Below are 22978 nucleotides of genomic sequence, written 5' to 3'. Positions count from 1 at the left end.
GTATGCGGCACGCGGTGGTATTGGACGGTACGTTTGCAATGGTTTCGCGTCAAAACTTACCAAAAGTTGGTTAAAGCGTCGACAAAGTTTAAAAGCGAGTGTGCGTATATGTAGATGACAAAGAACAAGTCTAGTAGTTCAGGAGTCGACGCTAACAATCGTAATTCTGGTCTTTGCGATCGTTGTGTCAGCTGGCAACGGTACCAGTGTGTGAGGCCGGTCTTGAGTAGAACCGCGTACCGGTTATATGTGTGCATGTGTGTAGCGTTATATTCGCGCGAGCATACGCGCGCTCTGCGCTTGCGTGCGCGCGTACGAGCATGCCCTGTAAGGCTGTGTTTGTGATGCTTACGCATTTATGCTCAGATTAATGTCATCGAAATCCTATTGTGGATTAAAGTGTCTGTGCCTTGAGTACTTGTCGAAATAGTGGTGGGTAATGTCGTGTACTCATCGAATGGAAGCACTTTCCCGCGATGCCACTGAAGTCAAGATCACGAAGAGTGGCGTAGACGCCAAAAGTATATTCTATTTTCCAAGAAGAAGAAGCGATTCGTTTAACGGAGGTACGTATAATTGATTTGTTTCATTTCAACAAACAAAATGAAATATATTAGATATAATATTTGTACTTTTATCCTTAACATATTGCGTAGTAGTAAACGTTAGGGTACATTCGTCAAACGTTTACAATATGATTCTCCAAAACTGTGTAAATATCATTTTATCCCGTGGATTCTGAACAATAGCACGATATTCGCGCGTAAATGTAACGTGCCTTGAATCTTTCAGATAGATTTTGCCGCCAAATATACAGCTTCCTAAGATTGATGTGATATTAAGTGTAAATAGAAAATGATTATTGCGTAGTAGGTAAAGAATAAATGTTACTATTAAGAGAGCTGAGAGGAGAAAAGAAAGGAACGTTTTTCACGTGTCACGATGGTCACATGAAAAGCCTGCTATGACTTTTATGACTTTTTTCCAAGCTCATCTTTTCGATATAGCTGTGAAAAGAGTTCTCTTGAACCCTTCCTAAAGGTTGCTTCAATAATAAAACGGATCGAGCCCGAGACGCTGCGACGTTGACCGCGTACATATACTTACGAACAGCCGTCCTCGGAACTCGTTTCTTCAGAGAAGCTCTCAGACTGGGAGTTTCCATCGCAAAAGCTTTTAAGTATGAACAAGTTTACACGTTTGAGAGAGAGACAAATTGAAGCTTTTACAATAAACTGTAGATGCAAAGTAAATGCGTGCATACGTATTCGTTTAACATATTCGTGTGAACGAAATAAGCAGGAAGCGGTTAGTTAAGGGCAATAAACAGACCGTCAGGCATCCACCCTCGACAGAGCTCTAGTAACTCGATGGCGTAATGTTATTACGTAGTTAAATGCGTTGTACGAGGACCATTTTGCGGTTAGATTTGTAGCTGTCCTGTGTCACGTGTCGTGTTCGGCACTACAAACGAACATTTCATAAAAATTCATGCGTTTTATCTCGAGATAAATTCCACCAATCTGATATATGCATTGTATGTGTTGCATTCATTACATTTTATTATCAAAGGAAGAAAATAGGGGGGGGGGGGGAAATGCATTTGAAGTCATCATCGAATATTATTACCTTTGACATTGTTCGATTTCATAATATGGAATACGAGGGGGTCGTTTGGTGTCTAATGGTGCAATACGTAATGAAGTTACGAGGGAAGCCATACAACGAAAATTAGATTCGTTTTCTAGCGTGTCGATATACGCTAGTGAGTAATATGTACTTTATAAGTTGAAAGAGAACAAAGAACGTATAATTTCTTACGTAATTTAATTATTGTTATTATTATTATTAGTAATAGAATAATAATTTGTTGTATGTTGTGTTTCTGTAAATATTTGTCCTAACTATCGTTTGAGGGAAAGTTTAAAATTACAAATTTTAGTTGATGCGAAGTAACGTAGTGAGAACAAAACGGGAGAATGTATTTTACAAAACAAATGGACAAACAGATACTGCGTGGAAAATAAAATTTTAAGGACACGAAGATGCGTTTACACATGTAAAATACAAGAATAAATATAATACAAGAATGAAAGAAAAGAACCGGAGAAGATACAGATTGGAATAAAAGGAACGGAACGGAATGGAGTGGAACGGAACGAAACGAATTATGTAGAGTGGTTAGGATCGGAGCAGATCGGACCAAACCGTATCGTTGCACGGCAGTGAGCAGTATAGGGAAAGGGAAAGTAGGACTAGAGAATGAGGGGGAAGAGAAGGGGTAACTGGAAGAGGGAGTAGGCAGTAGGGTCGGTGGGGAAAAGGCTATAGCAAGACGTAACGTTCTCCCACTCTTGAGGCCCCAGCTTTACCAAGTCCGTTCGCGTCGGCCAGTTCGTTAGTAATTACACGACGAGAGATACGTTTTGGTTGGGTATCGTACGTAGAACTTGGTTGTGTCTGAATACTGTTTGGGTGTGGCGGTTGTTTTTATAGGATCTGGTGTAGCATCATCGATAATTATTCTCATCGAAGACTGTTTAGTGGTTACAAAGGAAGAAAAGTTTGAATTCATAGTCGTGGCTGCAAGTTTGGACTAAGCTCACGTACTTGAAAGTGTTCCCGCTAACGGAGTGTGTAACGTTAAAGCCGTTGAATACCACTTGCTTTCCAAGATAGAAAAATGCTGCAATTTCGACGGATTTCGAGAAATATGTTTTCACATTGTCGAGTTAGTACAACGGGAAGATTGTTTACGTGCATTTCTCGAGCAACATTGCATTTTGTAAAAGCTGCAAGGAACGATAGTCTCTTGAATCCACGAGTATAGTGAAGATTTTGCATGCACGCAACCTTTCTTCTACAGCTCTGAGGATTCTCGAGTGCCTCGTAAGTCGGATCACATTGTTTCCGATACTTTCGATGCAAGCCAGTATTCTCCTTCCAAACCGACAAAATCTTCGTTACTTGTTTCTTGGAGGCGACAAGTTGTGTTTGGATCATCATATGTCTTTCGTGTCTGCCGTATTTTGTTCAACCGCATCAGAAGAATGACAGTCTCGGAAGAGTAAGTACGATGACGCATCGAAGTGCTTCCTGTCCTTTTTTCCTCTCTCTTTTTGACTGACTGATTTTTATACTTTCCAGTTTTAATAGCATTTAATACACGATAGTTTTGAGTTTGCGATTTCATACATTTGTATAATTTATTTCTATAAATTACTTATTTAACGCTAACAATGGGCGAGTTTTGCCATGTGTTTTTCGCGTTGAACGTTGTACGTTCTACTGTTATCATGAATAATAGCAAAACGTTCGTTTTTGACAAACTGTACAGTGCATTTTTTCACTAAAAAACTGTTGCTATTTGAACTACGTTTATTCACAAGCTATTACTTCTTCCTCCGTTTCGTGTTTGTGACAAATATTCACCTGACCTACATATCATGAATGAACAAGAAATTGGCTTGTAGAATAGAAAAAGAGAGAGTGAGAGACGCGAATAGAAATTTTCTTTAACGTATACCTAGTAATAGAGTCAACGGCTTATCGGAAATCACGGTATTACTAATGCTTTTAAGTAATTAGAGGGATAGTAATCTTGTAATTAGCATCGAACATACAAGAGTCTAATCGTTGTTGCAAATCGTGTTATTTTAAACAGAAATTGAAAGTACGAAATACAAAGGAAGAAAAGAACGAAAGGCAACATTCTATGAAATCGTGTAGGTATGTTATCCGGTGAGAAAATTTCGCGCCAAGAATGATCGGCTCTAGTCGGACAAACATCTGGTTCGGGTGAGCATTGGAACGATCGCAGACACTCGTAAGGGTAGTTGTATCATGCAGAGGGTACTCGAGCGTGTTCGAGTTACTCGAGCGCGCTTTTAAGGTTTTAAGACCGAATGCTGTCGAAGGAGATAGGAATGCATGGTATGCGACTTGTTCGTTGCGACGCGTTCTACTCCGAGTTGGCCCGATTCGATTTGACGACAACAGCCGAGAAGGACCGAGTCGTGTCGATCGCGACCGATTCAAACCGATCCCTTTCCTGCCGACTGTGACAAAAGTCCCTTTGCTTTGTTGCTCGACTGCAATTTCTCGAACGCTTCGTGACCCTGATTTACCGATCGTTCGAAGACCATGTCTGTTCCGTCATGCATTTTTCCTCGCTCACCTTGCTAGATGCGTAAACCATACGCGTCATAGGAAAATTCTCTCGGTAAGCCTTTCTTTCCATTTTTATTAATTTCTCGTGCCACGCGTAATTTCAAATAAATACATGCACCAAAAATAAACATACATGTTTCGAAATAATGCGATTTATCGATGATTCACTATCGCGGTTTCAAGTTTATAGATAAGAAACGATCGCTGGAATAATATCGATAAGACAAGTCTGGTATAGCTGCACGCTTGGCAGCGAATCGCGGCGAAATTGAGAAGCATTGATGTATAACGGTGCATCCTTTTTACACGAGTGACAAGGTGCACTGTCGTTGATTCTCTTACGCGTATTAAACGACTTGAGATTTCAACTGTCCATTAAAAATTTGACCGAAGGTAATTACCGATTCTTGATCTTGGCGAAACGATCGTTGAGAAAGGTCGTTAATGCACATCGTAGATAGTAATTGGCGCGTAAAAAGGGATAGAATTTGGAGAAACTAATGAAGAAATGCCACTGTTATTCGTATATGAAAAAGGTCTGGAAAGTAAAGCTTAATATCGTCGGGATATTGAAAAGCTTCAACGTGCATTTTTGTTCACTGTTCTCACTCGTTTTTATCTTTTTTTTTTCAGAATGGCCACGGAGTTGGCAAGTAAGAAGGCCGAACGCGAGGCACTGCGTGGCGTGATTCAACAATGGAATGCCAACCGCTTGGATCTGTTCGAGCTTTCGGAACCGAACGAAGTGAGTTTTCATATTGTTTTTCGTTAGTTCCGATGGATTTGAATCGCTCGATCGAGATCATTTCTGACGTTTGTCCGATTTTTCAGGACTTGGAGTTTCACGGAGTAATGAGATTTTACTTTCAAGACAGCGGTCAGAAAGTCGCGACCAAGTGCATCAGAGTAGCATCGGATGCGACAAGTCAAGCGGTGATCGAAACTCTTATTGAAAAATTCCGTCCAGATATGCGAATGCTTTCGGTTCCAGAATATGCCCTCTATGAAATTCACGAGAACGGTGGTAAGTAGATATAATGTATACAAGATAACGTGCCCTCTCCCCTTGTTCTGTTTCTTTTCCCCCATCTTTTTTCCACTCATATTTTGGAAGGACACAAACGAGCGCGACATCGATTTCGATCGAACGTCTTATACGCACGGAAGTTAAGCATATTTACTAATTGAGTTTCGTTTACAGAAGAACGTAAGCTCAGGCTAGATGAAAAACCGTTGCTAGTGCAATTGAACTGGCACATCGACGATCGCGAGGGACGTTTCCTTTTACGAAGAATCGACGACAAAACCAATGCTCAAGGCGTTGGTTTTTCTTGTTCAGACGGATCTAGCTTTCGCAGAAAGCTGAGTAAACGCGAGAAGAAACAAATGAAAAAGCAAGAGAAGCTCAGTCGGTTGAAGAGTCTGGAACAGGATGAAAATGCGGTACCCGTTGATCAGAATGGAGTGGCAGAGAAACTTTATACGGGTAAGTGGAATAAACAATGCATACGTGAGTGTACGTATCGTATTGTTACAGGTACGTTGAACGACTTGCGGTTTAAGACTGTTTAATGACTATCGATCAGATTTTGCTTGTTGACTGCGTCGTTGAAATGGTTTAGAAAAATATATTTAAAAACGAATACGCTTTAGTAAGGAAACGTTGTTTGTCATTTCAGAGCTACCAGAAACTAGTTTTACCAGAAGCATTTCGAATCCAGAAGCTGTAATGAGAAGGCGACGGCAACAAAAGCTGGAGAGAAAGTTACAGCAATTTCGCAGTAAAGACGGCGGTCCTGATACGGGTGGAACGTTGAAGATTTACGGCGAGGCGCTTTGTAAAGACGTCCCATACAAAACGTTACTTTTAAGTGTACGGGATTCGGCAGTTCAAGTTGTACGGGAAATGCTCTCGAAGTACGGTTTGGAGAAGGTTGATCCGCAACAATATTGTCTTGTGCAGGTCAGTTTCTCCTTTTAATATCTCTTTTACTTTGTACTTTTCTTTTAACGAATACAATTCAATTAGCGTATCTCTTATCGCATTCAGATACCTATAAATACGATTATATTCCTTGATAATTCATATCAGAATTATCGGTCGTGGAATTGTACAGTAATCGAAAATTGAACGATCCAATCCTTTGCTATTTTATTTTGAACATTCCACAGGTGAACAGTGAACACGTGAGTGGAGGAACACAGCAGGAATATATATTGGACGATGATGAATGTCCTTTGGCCATTCTTATGAATCATCCTTCTGCGCGGGGTAAGTTGGTTTAAAAACTTAAATATTCCTCGAATCTTTTGCGTCAACGAATATTTAAGAAGCACAGAATTTATACGATGACTGTTCTAGTTAAATAAATCGAATGCGATTACCGTTCGTTGTAGGTATAATCTTATTAACGAGAGATATTCGGTGTTAATCGTCGTGAAACTTTTCGAACTCACTCGCTAAGCTTGGATATTTGATAGAAAGACCGGCTAATCGATTGGGTACCAAATCGAATACCGGATATATCAAAAACTTTGCTATAAATGGAAGAAATTTGTTTAGTTCAATAGATTACTTTGGAACAGAAACAAAGAGCGAGGCCATTAAGCGAAGATACAAAGAAAATTTTTATTTCTTTCTGCAGTAAAGTAAACGTTGCAAAAGAATGTTAAGTTAGTCGCATGATTGTTGCAAAGATTTGAAAAATGTATGGTTGTGTAGACTGTAACTCATTTCTGATTGAGAAACACTCCAAAAATTGCTGCTCACGCAATCAGTGCAAGAACCAACGAGTGGATAATTAATCATTCTTCAAACAAATGTGCTTATCTCGAAACGTAATGCTTATCTTAAAAATTATGGTGTATGTGATTAATCTCAAACTATTGGAGTACACGTACTCTCACATTACAGACTTTTATGATCCTTTCTTGTGCTCTTTTTGGCGCATACTACAACATAGTGTGTTCCAGGATTCGCTTCTTCCTTTCCGACTATAATATCTTTTCGTTAATTGAGGAATTTCGTTTGTAAAAGTTGATCGTCTATCGACTAGTACGATTTTTTAATCTACCGAATTAAATAAAAAAATCTTTAAAAGATTAGAGAGCCATGTGTTTACACTTTTGCTCGTCACTGTATACCGATAGGTATACGCGCGTGCGCCAATTCCTCCTCTGTTCGTTCATGCTAACCAACGACTGGCCACCCCCGTTTCTATCTGCAATGCTCAAGTTCATTCGCGCAACATTGTGATGTAATGCAACGATACTTCTTGTCAGTCGTGATTCGAACTTGGTCGCGACGCGAACAAGTTTCGGTGCAATTCTCGCTCGAGCAAGGAAGAGGGTTTGCTTTTGCCTTGGCCAGCAGTTTGAACTTCTGTGGAAATAGTTGTCACGATGAGACGAAATCGGTTGGCCGGTATTCAGGATTGTACGATATCGCGCGTGAAAGATCACCGCAAACCGTGGTGTAATGTAACGAATAGTATACGGTAAAGCGTCGAAATATCGGGGACGATCGCCTTCGAGGACGATACGTTTCGAAATGGGGTGATTGGAAACGTATTTCTCGCTGCAGCCTGCCCGGGTGTGAAAACGTGCCATTAATCGTAATTATTTGTAAACGAGGAAATCTAACTGCTCGACTTTTTGCGGAATACGACGGAGTTCATTCGAGTCTAAGAAAATCGAAGGATAAACGAAACGAGGGCATACGACGATAGCATCCCGGGCAGAGAAGAACCAAACCAGCGAAAATCGCTATGGTACATTAAGGGAAACGATATCATTTTTCATAACCAAGTTCTTTGTACGATTTTTGTAAATTCCTGAAAGGAATAAAGAGAAGACGACAGTATATATTTTGCGTTTCGCTCTTGTTCGTGTATTTTCTCGAGTATATTTGCCTTAGAAGAAAGATTGTGAAACGTAGAGGACCAAAATTCTGGCGGACCATCTTTAATCGTAAAAGGGACCACATCACGAAATCAGGGACCACAACTGAAATCAACGTGTTTTACGCAACATGATGGATTGGGGGATTAGACGTAAGACTATTGCTCTAAAACATTTTTCTTATAACGAATTTCGATTCACGTGTTTTCCCCTTTTCCTTTGTTGTTCTCTTTCTTAACCGTTGGCCGTCGAATAGTATTCTCGACAATTGGAACAGAGTGCATGAATATAAATATACACGCACGACGTAACCTTTGCATAGAGTAGATCAATTCGATCGTCAAATCTCCATGTTTATATGCTACAATGAAAGTATCGAAGAACGTATATATGTACATTCGACATCGATTTTACTGTCTAAGGTCTGGTGCAAACAAGCGACTTTTAAAGAATGTGACTTTTGATTATTGATCGTTTTTCAAATACGTTCATCCTACAAAAGTTTCCATTTCTTTATTTTGTTTTCTTTATTGTTTGTTTGAGAAATGTCGAAATATCGCTTTCGTCCAATGGTAGGATCAAGTAAGCTTGGACCAGAAATTAAATAAATCAAATTATATAACCGTAGAAACGTTCCTGATTTTTTGTGTCGTTCCTTTATGTTTGCGTTGATTTCGCAATCTCAACGATGGGAAGCATCGTTCGACGAGTTAGTGTATCGATCGTAGGAAATGGAAGTAAAAAGGTGCGCTTGTGTCGACGCACGTGGACTATGTAGGTCAGTTGGACACGCAACGTCTAAGACGTTACGATTTGGCGTCGATACCGACAATAAACATAAGGCGATCGTTGTTTTGCCGCTTGAAATAAGAAATCAAAAGGAAATGAATTAGATTTAAGGTGGAGAGGTTGTTATGGGTGTGGCGGGAATTTTTTTTCCTAAACTAGGAATTGTACCAGGAGAGTAGTGGATGTTTCGATTAAAACATGATTGTTATAGGAACGAAATGAACAGAGACGAGACACGATTAATTAGAATCTTTCGTATTGTTTTCAGGTTCAATTATGTTCCATGTACGTAGAAGACCCGCGGATTACGTGCCTCGGAAGCGCAAGAAAAAACCTAGCGGAAAGTGGAACGAGTTTGACCACAGGTTTGTAAAGAAAGCATCCATCGCCCTACGATATGGTTTGGCGAACAGATTTTTTTACAAAGACGTTGGATTCGATCTAGCATAGATCGAAGGGCGTGTGTCCGCGCATGTGGACTAGCTATCCAGACCTTAGGGACCATGGATGTAATGATTTACTGTACGATAGTCATAGGTCGAGTTGCAATAATAGTATGGCATATGTTCTGTGATACAATACGACCGCAATGTGCGACGGATTATACACTAATCTTACACGTTTACAATTATTTTTCAAATAGTCTTCCCAATTATAGTTGTTTGAAATATACATATAACGCGTAGAAAAAAGTAACTGTTTTTTACTCAAATTCTAAGAACATGTACAAGGCGGTTTCATTATTCAACGTTTCAGTTTACATTGTACGAGTGCTTTTCAAGTATATGTACAGGTTAATAAAATAATTAGAACCATCATATAAATATCATAAAAATTAAAGAGGACAAATCGTTACGTCTATAGCTTACGAAAGTTGCGGTACCGTGAGTAATCGATGCAACGAGTCTACGGTTCGCGTGGTTTGGTTGTCGCAGGTACGAGGACGAGAGATTACCCTTTTTACTCGAATTAAATCCTGATGGAAGTGACGTTCCAAATGGAGCCGGCATACGACACCGGTTGCAGCCTAACGTGACGGAGGTAGGCTCGGAAAGGCCCATAGGTCCACAGGCTGTACAAGCTCAAACCCTAACTTTGACTGGACCGATGGTCATGCCGAGGCATTGTGTGATTGCTTTTACTGAAAATATTGTTACACTTACGCCTTGCTCCAGAGACGCTCACACTTACGTTAACAATCAGAGGATACATCAGACAACGATACTCCAGGTAATGTTTCATTGCATTGCGTTGTGTGTACACGTTTGATGGGCAGTATTCCAACCATTCTGTTGATATAAAACAAAATAGTACCCTGCATATATACATTCTTCATGATTCTTCATCTTTTCACCAACATTTTTAGAACGGAGCTATCGTCAAGTTCGGCAGACTACATACCTTCAGATTCATCGACCCAGCACCCGAGGAACGCATCAGACAACGACACGATTCTGGGAGGCAAATCGAATACGGCTACGACCGGTGAGTGCATTTAGTATGGCTAGCAAGGAATAGTCTCGCTTGTTCGTTGTTTCGCTCGGAATGAATAATATGCGATACGCGATACGGGACGCACGATGCACGTTAGAACAACGAATAAACGAATAGATGGATAGACACGTTAAAAGCGGCCACATAGCAACTCGTGGATAATCAAGAAAATTTAGGGAGTAGGTTAGAGACTAAAGGTTAAGGAAAAAGGAGAAAAACTCCCGGGGAAGTGTCTTCTGCGCTTAAAGTATCAGGTGAGAGAGTAAAAGGATGTAGCGAGTAGACGAGATTGTCCGAATTTGGCTGCTGCGATGGAAAAAGATCATCTCGTATGAGCAAATACGCGTTTCAAGAGCACGCTTGTTTTTATTATATAGTTGACGAGGTCGGTGTTCCGGTGAGCCGCGCGAGCGATCGCGCACAACGTAGAGTCACCGAAGGCTCTCATCCCTGGCACCCTCAAGTTTCTTTCGTTTTTCGTTTCTTGGTTTCGCTTCTTTTTCTCCTGCACGCGGCCTGCTTCTGTACCGTAGACGCTCCCCAGACTTGACCAATCAAGAGACGAACGCGGAAAGATACGGGTCTGCGTCCGGAACTCCGAACGGGGGTCAGGTTCAAGTTCAAGGCCAGGGCCAGCCGGGTCAAGATCAACCGTCCCATCCGTCTAGTCCGAGCAAGTCCGCCGCGTCTGGCTCCGCCGCAGTTTGCCTCGCTCGAAGCCCGAATCACGCGCCGGAATCCACGCACAATTATGAAACTACCTTCGATCTCGATGGGAACGTTGAGACTGCCAGTCTGACCAGCAGCAGGGACGGTAACAGGTAACGAGCAGTGGTTTACCACTGGACGAAAAGCTTTGCTTTTGTCTCGAAGAAGCGTGATGTGCGCACGGAGATGCGTGCTTCCGTGAGTGGATGAGTGTGTGTGCGTGTATGCGAAGGGGATTGGAAAAAGGAGACGGGGCACGAAACACTCGGTCGCGATAAAGGAGCGATTCGCTGGAATTTTTTTTTTTTTTGGCAACGACGAATTTCGTCAGATTCCCGATTTCATTCGAGACGGGAAAACGAATGCAAGAGTAAGAGCAAACAATAACATCGATATTTGTTCCCTCTTTCGATAGAACGTTGCAAAACGATCGACAACCACGCGGAACGGATCCGATTTTGCCAGCTGTGCTAGAGTTTCTTGAGGAAACGGAAGAGACCTTCTTCCATGCTGTAATCACGGATGTGGAGCCGTCAGCGCCTCAGTTTAAACTTGCGCCAACGTACACGCTTTACTTAGCGGCGAGATATCGTGCGAGTACGCATTATAGACCGGAGTTGCAACCTACGGAGAGAGCGCATAGATTGACAGTGATGTTGGCGAACGTCGCCGGTATGATACAACGAGTGATACAGGTAATGGTAAAGGAGAAAAATAAGAAAGGGAGATTAAAATGATGAGTAAAATTAAATACATTTAATGAATTGTTTGATAAATAATGATAAATTTCGAAACCGTGATAGCATGTTATAAATGTTGATAGGAACGGTACATGGACGCATCCTCCTTGGCTCTTTGGTTAGCAAACGGATCGGAACTGCTGCACATGCTGAAAAATGATCGACACGTCGGGGCGTTCTCGACAAGGGCGCAGGACATTTTGACGGAGGCAGTTCACGCGGCATTCGCGTCGTTGGTGCGCTGCATTTCTCTTGAACTTGCTCCGGCGATGTCGCAGTTTATGGCCGACGCCGACGAGCCCGCCAAGGAAGCCGGAGTTCTGCAAATATTTTCGAGTACGATGGCTCTGCTGAGGCGGTGCAGAGTGAACGCCGCCCTCACGATTCAGTTGTTCAGTCATCTGTTTCACACGATAAACGCAACCGCGTTTAACGCGTTGGTTTCGAACACGAACTTGTGCGTAAGATGGTTCGGTCGTCGACTGAAAGCGAGATTGAACGCTCTCGAGACTTGGGCCGAGAGGCAGGGCCTCGAGCTTGCGAGTCAGTGTCACTTGGCGACGATCATGCAAGCGACCCATCTCCTCCAAGCGCCGAAATATAACGCGGAGGAGCTCGCTACATTGAGTTCTACCTGTTTTAAGCTAAATTCCCTTCAAGTCAGGGCATTGTTGCAAAAATATCAACCAGCCGCGGACGAGCCGAGACTTCCGGCAGAGTTAATCGAAAACGTAGTAAAAGTAAGTCGATTTACGTGCGGTTGTCGCGATCGCGCGCGAACAAATTCATCATCTCTTTTATCGTATTACAATAATGTTACGTTATCTTACGTTAGGTTACGTTATACGTTACGTTGCGTTACGCTGCGTTGCGTTCAGTTGCGTTGCGTTACGTTGTGCGAACATTTCAGGTGGCGGAAAGCGTGGCCGATACGCTCGCACGTGCCGATGGGAGAGAAATTCGACTCGAGGAGGAACCCACGCTAGCGTTGGCTCTCCTTCTCCCAGAGGACGGATACAGTTGCGAAGTAATACGTGGAGTACCACCGGGTTTGGCTGAATTTTTAGCTCCCTTACAACGAGATGGTCTGTGTCGGATGGCGCCACAGCCTACGAGCAGTGGATACTGGACCATATATATGATAGATCATCACAATAACGTGAGTAATTTAGTTTCTTTAGTTTTGCTATCCTTTCGGAAAACTCTAATCTCGAGAAGTGACCTTTAATATTTAACCAGGATGTTTAATCGATTTTTATCGCAGTTTCGTAGTCCCAGTGCGATGAGTAACAGGTCTGGAGGCTATTCGTGTCACACTGGACCTAGTTCGGCTCAGCCAGAGATTCACGTAATAAAGTTACATAAATCGACTAATGGAATGGGTTTGAGCATCGTCGCAGCAAAGGTTCGTACCACCACGATTCTGAAGCTTGACAGACAGTTCTAATATTTAAAGATCGATGTAAAATTTTTCGTTCGTGTTTTGCAGGGTGCTGGTCAAGATAGGCTCGGAATATACATAAAAAGTGTTGTTGCAGGCGGTGCTGCTGATGCTGTGAGTACAGATTTACGCAGTTATATATAGAAAGTGTTTAAACAAATATGTTATACTTGTCATTCAAAGTACGATAATTCGGTAACAAAAAATCCAACATCGACATTTAAGGGATCCTTATAAAGGTTAGCTTATGAAATTTGCACAGGACGGTAGATTGACAGCAGGCGATCAGTTACTTAAGGTGGACGGACAAAGTTTAGTCGGAATTACTCAAGAAAAGTGAGTACACGTTGGAGACAACTGGTGACCAATTTTAATGTAATTTTATGCACGTCCACCTATTCTTTAGGGCTGCCGAATATTTGGTGCGTACCGGACCGGTAGTAACCCTCGAAGTTGCCAAACAGGGTGCCATATACCATGGTTTGGCCACTCTACTGTCGCAGCCTTCGCCTGTTATGACCAGAGGTACGTATTTTTTCGTTTACCGCGCGATATATCTGGGATCCTTCCTCCTCTTTTTCGGTGGTGTTCCATCGATTCTCTTACATGATCATCATGATTCCGTTCAAAGCCATTTCGATCGAAACGCGTATCGCGAGTCGAGCAACGAGCTCGAAAGAGAAAAGTGGCGCGAATCTGCAACCAGACCGACCGACCGACTTTCTCGTGTCCAATAATCCCGCTTTGTTCCGCGATTGCTCGAGGGGTAATGTTCCATGCTTTGATGCTTTCTCTAATCGTTCTCGCTCGCATTACGTATCTCGATCTGTCTCATGCGAGGCCGCGAGGTGTAAATAATCGCTTGACTAACGCTTTACTAACTGATTCTTCCCGAGCAGCGCACAAAGTTCGACCCAAGTCCGAGCATTTGGAAGCTTCGAAGGTGCAGGAAGCGAACGAGCAGCCGTCTACATCCCATTCGATGGGTAATTTGTTGACCGTACCAAGGCACGCGATCGATTCGGTCCGTTCAATTGATCCAGTACCATCAGGTGCGACTATCACCCTGATTTCCGAGGGTCAATCTTACAATTACGATTCCTTGAATCCCACGTGTCGTTTGAATCGAACGAACGACTCGTGGCGCGTTTTACCGGAGGATTCGCGACGGTGTTTGCGAGATGAAAATGCGTGGGGTTTCATAGATCATGGGTCGATCGTCGGGCGCAACGAAGCAATTTTGGTACAACGAGTTTGTCCGTCGCGGGAAGAAGAAGCTTCGCTTCGTACGGCTCTGTGTTCGTCTCTCGGGACTCTGCCTGCGTCTACTCGAGGCCATTCTTACGTACCGCTTAATAACCCGCGTTGTTGGACCGATCGTCTCCCCCCATCCGATACAAACGTTCAACAAACCTGTCCGCAAATCCAGGTCGCGAATAACGATCATACGTCTACCGTCACGACTTCGGACATCGTGCGCGACGCGAACGAATCCTCGACCGTGGAAAGCAAACTCGACAGCTTCTCTCTCGACTCGATACCTTACATCGATCAAACGGATGATACTTGGTTGGATGAATCGAACGATAGCATAAACGATCATCGGATTGGGACCGCGACTACCATATCAAGGTCCTGTTCCATCGAATCGCTACGTCGACTTGACGTGGAGGTGGATCGCGTGCGAGAACCAACGATGACGACCAAGCAACAGCCTTTCGAACAAGAAACGTCGAGACGGAAAACGAGAGACACTGTTCTAGCAGACACTGACTTAACATTGGAGAAGTTAGAAATAGAAACGCCAACCTCGACGAGTAGTTCATTGGATGGGAGAGAATCGATGGAATGTGAAACGAGAGAGAAGAACCAAGCATTTAATGTTTCAAGGGTGTACACCACGATCCCAGAATTAAATCTTGATTTGTCTGGCCTGGACAGTGACACGTCTAGCGACGTGTCGAGCTTCGAGAAATGTTGGAAATCACCAGAAGAAGTACGCCTTGGATGTGGCCGGGTGGCAGCTCTGGCTAGACATTTTTCCAAGCTCGGAAACGCTGAGTCGATTGTGTTGAGATCAAACACAGTCAGGCTGGGAAATGATTCTAGAAGATTTGCGTCTGAGCCGAACTTTGTCTCGCCTGAAGTATACGAGACAAGACCGGGTCATCGTTTCTCCGTTGTTGGCAAGGAATATTTATCTGAATTGGATTTGCGGATGAGCACCGAAGAGTACGCGCGACATGGTAGCGCGATCGAAGATATGATGACCAAGAGAAATGAAAAATCGACAAGCAGCAAAGAGAAATTGTCGTTATCGGAGCAACGACAAATAATAGAACAGCTCGAAGAAATGTCTAATCTCGACGACGCATTCGTTCATCCCTGTTCATCGTGCGAAAATATCGCCGCGTCTTCGGATGATGTTCTTTATGAAAATTTGGATCACGTACCACAGTGGACAATGAACGTGAACGAGCACAGTGACGTTCAGGATGACTATACGGAGGAAAAGTTATTCGACGCTCGATTTCCAAGGCAATTTTCGAGTTCCTATCCATGTTTAAAGAAAATCGATTTACTGAGGGACAGAGAAAATAAGATAGAACGACGTTCGCAAAGTTCTTTCGCCGATGGTGAATTTTCGAACGCGAACGTTAATAACCCACGACAAGCGAGTGACGCAAAATTCTATTGGGTTATCCATGAATTGAAAAATAGTTCGTCTCAGGATTTGAGGTCGTGCACCCAACAAAACGAGGATCGTATCTCTAGCGAGACTCGACCAAAGAGTAACAACGACCAGGAAGAATGTACTATCATTCCTGGTGACAATTCAGCCAACGATTCGACCAAATATCGACAGAAATCGATCGATCGGACGATTTATCCAAGATCAAATCGAACCTGTCTAGAAGTTGGTTCTCTTTTACGTAAGCAAACGACGCATTGCTCGCGTTTCTTGAATGTTTGCCTGCCGAATTTGGAAATGATCGTTGTATCCAACACGCCTGAACATCCACGCCCAGCAATTATATGTACACGTTGACGAATTTTTTTAATCCAAGCCATCGGTTTTTCACTACGCATGGCGAGATTTTTTTCATTAAACGGTTTCGTCAACCTCAGTTTTTGGTTCCCTCTTTGGTTAGCAATTTATTCGCGATCGAATTTAGTGTCGGAACCATGACAAAACGTTTTAGTGTAAGAAAAAATTATCTTCTGTGTAGTATTATCTTTTTAATTTAGTTCCTAGTAATGGCCCGAGCTAGTTCTACGTGCAAGCAAGTCCGTTTGACGTTCTTTCGTTCGCCTCGCCTATACTGTTCGTTTGACATGCGTTCTCATTCGTATTCGTGTTCGTGTTCGCGTTCGTTTTCGTACACTAAACATCTGCACGCGTATACGCACTACGTGCACGTTGCATGCTGTCTGTTGGCTTGCTCACGCTAGCTCTAGATGTTATCTTCTCGTACGGTCTCGTACGAGAAACCTACAGATACGTGTTTTTGCATCTTGTGCTTATCGCAGGACCTCGTCGCATGAGTGAACGAGATTTACCGTCACGACTTGGACGTGACGCAACCGCTCCTCAGCAACAAATACATACCAGCAAGTCCGTGCCAGCGTTGCACAGTAAGTAACAGTATGACTGACGTTGGCCCATCGATTTGCTATCGTATTTTTACAATACCGTGTTCGTCGTTGCGATCGCCTTTAACTCGTTTATTCTTTTCTGCTCTGATTTTTCGACGTTACACTCCTGAAAGTTTTCACCAGACACATATTTACATAAACATTTGTTATTGTTATTGTACTTTTAACTCACATGTTATAATAAACCGTGTATGTTCGCCGCGTCGTTTCATTGTATCGTGTTCATGATATTCGTAAAGAGGAATGATTGGAAAAAAGGGAGTGTGTTGTATTCGCGACTCATTACAGACGTTGGCACCGACGGGAAACAGCAACACGAGGTATTCAATCCTGGTTACAGTAGAGCATCATCCAGCAACAGCGTTACACCACCGGTTACCCAACCACCGTCGATGACCGCAATCAACGGTACTACATCGCTGCGTTCTCGGCAAGTACAATAAATATCAAATGCATTATTATTCGAATATGTTATTTTTACTTTCGAGAATATACAACGTTATCTTTCTCGTCCTATAAAACAGCTCGAGTCATAATTTGCATGACCCGATAAGGATCGGAACACTACCGCCAAGCGGACTTGTAAGTAGACAGCAGTCATCGCCGAATTTAAATCCCGGTCAGACGACCGCGAGTAGCAATAGTTCGACGACTGCTATCGGAACAGGCTCCGCAAATATTCTTCAAAGTAACGAAGCCGAGAGATTTTATCAGAACTTAAGTGTCTACAGAAATCAAGACGCAACGGCAAAACAGCGATATAGCCCTTCTCAACATTCGGACGAAAGGTAAGATTTAGTTTTGGTCTTTTGCTTACCGTGATTTGTTCGTTGATAGTACGGTGATCGTATTTTTCATGTTTTAGAAATCCACTTCAGTTGCAGAAGAGTTCGAGAGGCTCTCAGAATTCTTTAAATCGTCCAGGTACGTTCGAAACAAGCCAACCTAGGGATCGACCGATATCCGCCTACGTATCGCAAGCTCAACAACAATCTTACTTTGGTGGCCAATCGCAACAACAAGGCAACGCAGCACCTCCAAGATCACAATCCTCACGGGACATAATACGACAAGAAGCGAAGCTTCAAGAAATGCAAGAAGAAGTCAGGAGACGCGAATTGCGAGGTGGCGTACCAATCCCGCCCAATCAGTGTCGACCTACCACGTATAACATAAAATCGAATATGACACAACAATCGACTAATACAGTCGTTCGGCCGACGAAATCGATCAGTTCTCAACCAAATTTCGGATCAAATACGCCAGTGGCGGTGTCTTCACCGACGATTTCGACAGCTGGTCATGCTGCGAGGCAAACGACCGCTGCAAATTACGGTTACATGGACTCGCATTACGGGCCGTACGTAGTCCAGTATGGTAAGTCTCCGCCTACGCATCAGCATCAACATCAACATCAGTATCCACATCAGCACCAGCACCAACATCAACTTCAGCCGCAGCCTCAACTTCAATCGCAGCATCAGCACCAGCATCAACATCAAAATATGCAACAACAAAACCTTGGACATATTCAGTACAACACCCAACCGTCGAGGGGAAAAAACGATTCGACTCGATTGCAACCAAACGGGATGTCACTTGACTACGGAAGGGATCAAAGTGGTCAAGAAATTAGTAGACCGTATGCTGACCAAACTCGGCACTTTGCTGCTGGATCGCAGTATTATTTGAATGGCGGTTCGGATGTGCGAAGCGATCAATATATTAGTGAAAACGGTACGAACAGAACGCAAACTTTACCGGAAGGAACCGCGTCCATCCAGCCGAATGAAATTGCTCCTATACGACCTGTACTTCCTGAAGATGGATTCAGAGAAAGTCCTCCGCCTCCACCACCGAATACGACTCATCCTCTCTACAACAAGCAATCGGATTCGAGATACACCGCGAGCATGCAAGATCCTCCTCGAGGTGGATATTACCCAGCAAATGGAACGGCGGGAACTACTTTACAACCGCGACAATATCAATACAGCGCTACAAATCCTTGGCAGCGAGAAGAAAGGGAAAAGGAACAAGCGCTCAGGAGGGAAGCTGCAAGACAGTGGCGAGATCAACAAATAGCGGAATTGAGTGCATTACCTCATAGAACCTCGCAACAGGAAGAGCAGCTTCGAGCTCTCCAGTTGGAAAGAGATTTCCAAAAAAGAGCCGAGGAAGTTGCTAACCAGCAAGACGACGAAGAAGAAAGTAACGATTTGGATGCTGAAAGCATGCAGCGAGTTCAGGGTTTACTTCGTCCAACTACGACTCAAGAGCGAGGAAATCTGCCAGAACAACATAATCCTAATTTGTCCAGGGTCAACGTTGCCAGTCAATCTGCCCGGGGTAGCCACGGTGTTCAATCTCTCGGTGCATCGATGCATTCTACGAGTGTTACCGCGCACGGTGTCGGTACTCAGCAATGTTCGCAAAGTATTTCAAATATCTCTTTAAGCCAACAAGAAAACTCTGGCTCGCACTTGTCCCAAAATCTGCAACACGAACATACCAATCAAGTACAAAATACTGTCGGGCAAATACCGATGTCATCTTTGATTCAGTTGGCTACTTCTCAGAAGTCCTGTTCTCTTGGCATTCCTCAGTCTATCGAAGACAAAGAAATTCAACGTAGGCAGGATGAGATTAAAAGAAAGCAAATCGAATTCGACGAAACTCTAAAACGGAAGGAAGAAGAGGCTAAACAACAACAAATTCAACACATATATCAGCAGCAGCAACAGCAGTATTTACAACAATCACAATCCCATCTTAAGAATCAACAAGTATTACATCCTAGTATGTTGCGGTTGGAGAATCTGGTTATCAATGGACCGAATGCAATCTGTAAGTACATACTACGTACGATAAATTAAAATGAATGAAAAATATACTCATATATGCATAAACTAGCCATCTACATATTTTATAGCAACCCAAAATGGTAATAGTGACGCACCTTTGCCACCGGAACGGGGCTCTAGCTACGCTGTGATGTCGCAACAAGGTGCTCTCAGAACGAATAGTGTGAACGCGTCTAATATGATGCCGTTGGCCCATCCTCAACAGTCAACTTCCATTAAAAGAGTCTCATTTCACGACTCGAACGCGAATCCAGCGGAAGCTATGCAACGAAACGTTTCGACTGGAAATTTAAGCACGCCACCATCCACAACTATGGATATTATTGCGGAAGATCCAAATGTAAGATTCTCGAACTGTTTTTTCTTTTATTTGTATAAAACAAAATTTCTTAAATTTTCTTGTTGTATATATTTACCGTCTTCTTTATTTTAGAAAATGTGTTTTTTTTTTATTTTAACCGCGTATGTCTCATGATCGTCGTCACGTTCTACATATAGGCGATAAAAGTTTCATTTGAATTTGATTGAACATTTGTATTTCAGAATTAACATGTCAGTGGACGATCGTAAAAAGATTATCAGTTTCTCGCCTGATTCCAGAATTTCATCAACGATGCAGAAAATTTATTGGCATCTCCAAAGACACCCGAAGGATCTGGTATTCCAAGTACCGGCAGCACACCTGGCGTGATAGGTGCTCAGGAAGTTTACAAGTAACACCACGTTATTGTTTTTGTTCAGCGTATAAATCGACCAATCACATACACGGTAAAAAAATTTTGATCGCTCGATCGGTTTGTTTAGGGATCCGAGGCAAAGACGATTGGCTGAGAAGCAAAAACTGCAACAGAATTCTCAAATTGGGCCAGTACCTGAGAAACTCAGCTTTAAAGAAAAGATGAAAATGTTCGCAATGGAAACCGGCGAAGACGGGACACCTCGGGATAAAGTGAAGATTTCACGCGCCCAACGCGAAATTGATAACATAGGTAATCCTACAGCTCTAAACAGCAATAACAACAGTACCAACAACAATAATAACATTGGTAGCAATACTTCTATCGCCAACAATAATAGCAACAATAGGAATTAAGACTGAAATCCTAAATCAATTTCATTTGTAAGCACGTTGTGTAGTTACTGGCGCAACTAGATGGGGTGTTACGTGAAATCATTCCAACCACCATTTGCAGAGTTTCTGGCTAAAACTATGTACCTACGAAGAACGCATACGTAACGATTAATAACAAGAATTATTTCAGACAAACGTAATTGTACACTGTCGAATCATTTCTCATCCTCGTGGCAGACCACGTTCGATGTGCTCGATTCATAATCTCGTTCTCTTTTTTTTTTGATTAATTTAACGTTAACATTGAAAAATTTACACGCAACGAACAAAGCTTACGAGAATTATCGCTCCGTAACTTAAAACTATTACGTTGACTTTGCCTAGGCAGCGTACAATAAAGATTATATTTTACGAATGTACATAGATGGTATTAGTTTAATTTTTAGAACTACTTGTTATTTACGATGTTGTTTCATATTTATATTTGATATCGCACGTATCGTACCGAGTACGGAGTGTCTCGACGTTACGCGTATGCACGTTTTCATTATTCAGCCAAGCGGCACGAAAGCTTTAATGCGATCGTTCGATAGAACGTGCGCGCGCGCGGACTAATCAAACAGGCAGCTTTAAAATAAGACTATACAAGTAGAAAAAAGATACGCGTCCGACCTAAAGCAGTTTAACAATTTTGAACTACGGTTGGCTGTTGCGCGTTGTAGGCCTACCGCGTTGATAATTGTCCGTCTTCCGCTTTCGTTCCATTCCATTTTGTTTTAATTAACCTGTAAATACTACGCCAGGTTCTAGGGGCCCAGCGTATATTTATTTTTGGTATTTCAAAATGAGAAAAACGCGTGCGCTAGAGATTCTATATATTTTTCTTATAGACGGATGATTTTCTTTTTTTTTTACGTATTTCTTGAATGGGTTCTCAAGAGCCCCGTGTAATATGAACATCAAAAGTTGTGTGCATAGTAGTTACAGGTTCATTCTATCGACGGTCACACATTGTTCCATTCCACGTCTATTCTTATCGACGATGACCAACTAGATAACTATGTTTTCTTAAGTAATTTAAAGAAAAAACCTTTGAAGAAAGATCATAGAATAACGATTAGTGTTAATTGTGCAAAATAGTCCACTTATGCTTATACACGTAATGCGCGATGAGGTAACAGTCTAGTTATTACGTTTTTTTTTCAGCATTTTTGTTCATCACATTGGTTTTTGCTAGTATGTGGAGCAAGCGGACGATTGCGACACGCGTTAACGAGACATGTGTAGTAAAGTATCTTCTTTGTTGTGTATAGCAAGCATGTGGTACATTTGCACTATATTTGTTGTAATGTACTTCACGTTCTGTCGAAACGAAATTGATTTCGTTGGTGACTTAAAGCAAGTACTCTGCGATAGTAAACCTTATTATCAAGTATTGTCACAATTTATTATCCTATACATTACCGATTATATTTTTAGAGATCACATATTTTTTAACTATTGTAAAGAAGTATGATGTGAATGAGAAATATAAGAGTCACTTGTAATTTCAAAAATGGTGGAAAAGATACGCTAGACGAAGTTAAAGTTATTCGTCCATTGTATTTCGGTGGTATGTGTGTATAAACACAATGAAATTTTAACAACATTAGGAGTAAAATCGATAACAGATTTTTTGAAGGAAATGCAATATACAGGGAAAAATCTTTGTTAAAGGATCAGAAGTACAATTCCTGTAGTGCACGCAAAGGAAGGCAAATATTTGTATACACATTAGTAAATTCGTAAAAATAATAATACAGAAACGCATCTCGTGTATCGTCCATTTGCAACTGTTTGGAGTGCTGTCCAATCTTCAAAAATGGAAGAGACTATACAGTATTTATCTTCTTTGAATATTTTAAATCATCACTATTGGAAATTTTATATTTTCTGTGTAGATGTAGTTACCGAACGACTTTAACATCTGTACAAAATATAACGAACGAATAAATTTAATTTGTCTAATGTGTAATTACCTTTTTCATCACCGTGTATTTTTGTAAAGTATTTTAGCGGCTACAGAATTTCCTCATCGTTTTATCAACCATACTTCCCGATTATTAATAAATTCATTGTAAGTTTTACGCGGTGAATTAGGTTT

The 22978-nt window shown here is 42.1% G+C and overlaps 1 protein-coding gene across 12 annotated transcripts; it reads left to right on the top strand.

Annotated features, from left to right (window-relative positions):
* Positions 1-184: 184 nt before the first annotated feature.
* Cno (adherens junction formation factor afadin) lies at positions 185-22849 on the top strand. Of its 12 annotated transcripts, none has more exons than XM_076770384.1 (26): positions 185-566; positions 2867-3067; positions 4804-4915; positions 5002-5194; positions 5372-5656; positions 5850-6133; positions 6343-6442; positions 9128-9224; positions 9795-10089; positions 10226-10344; positions 10887-11174; positions 11477-11756; positions 11885-12541; positions 12712-12960; positions 13066-13206; positions 13291-13356; positions 13505-13578; positions 13649-13767; positions 14142-16175; positions 16774-16878; positions 17188-17329; positions 17424-17687; positions 17765-19746; positions 19832-20103; positions 20364-20476; positions 20568-22849. In XM_076770384.1, the coding sequence occupies exons 2-26, from the start codon at positions 3051-3053 to the stop codon at positions 20854-20856; spliced, it is 8577 nt and encodes a 2858-aa protein (XP_076626499.1). In that variant the 5' UTR covers positions 185-566; positions 2867-3050; the 3' UTR covers positions 20857-22849. The 12 variants fall into 12 exon arrangements, with proteins under 12 accessions (XP_076626499.1, XP_076626498.1, XP_076626500.1 ...); XM_076770383.1 differs by having other exon boundaries at positions 2497-3067; XM_076770389.1 differs by lacking the exon at positions 185-566 and having other exon boundaries at positions 2291-3067; positions 14142-14294; positions 14448-16175.
* Positions 22850-22978: the final 129 nt, after the last annotated feature.

Source organism: Colletes latitarsis, chromosome 8, assembly GCF_051014445.1.
Source record: "Colletes latitarsis isolate SP2378_abdomen chromosome 8, iyColLati1, whole genome shotgun sequence".
NCBI lineage: Eukaryota > Metazoa > Arthropoda > Insecta > Hymenoptera > Colletidae > Colletes > Colletes latitarsis.
This window is presented reverse-complemented; position numbering and strand designations above follow the sequence as displayed.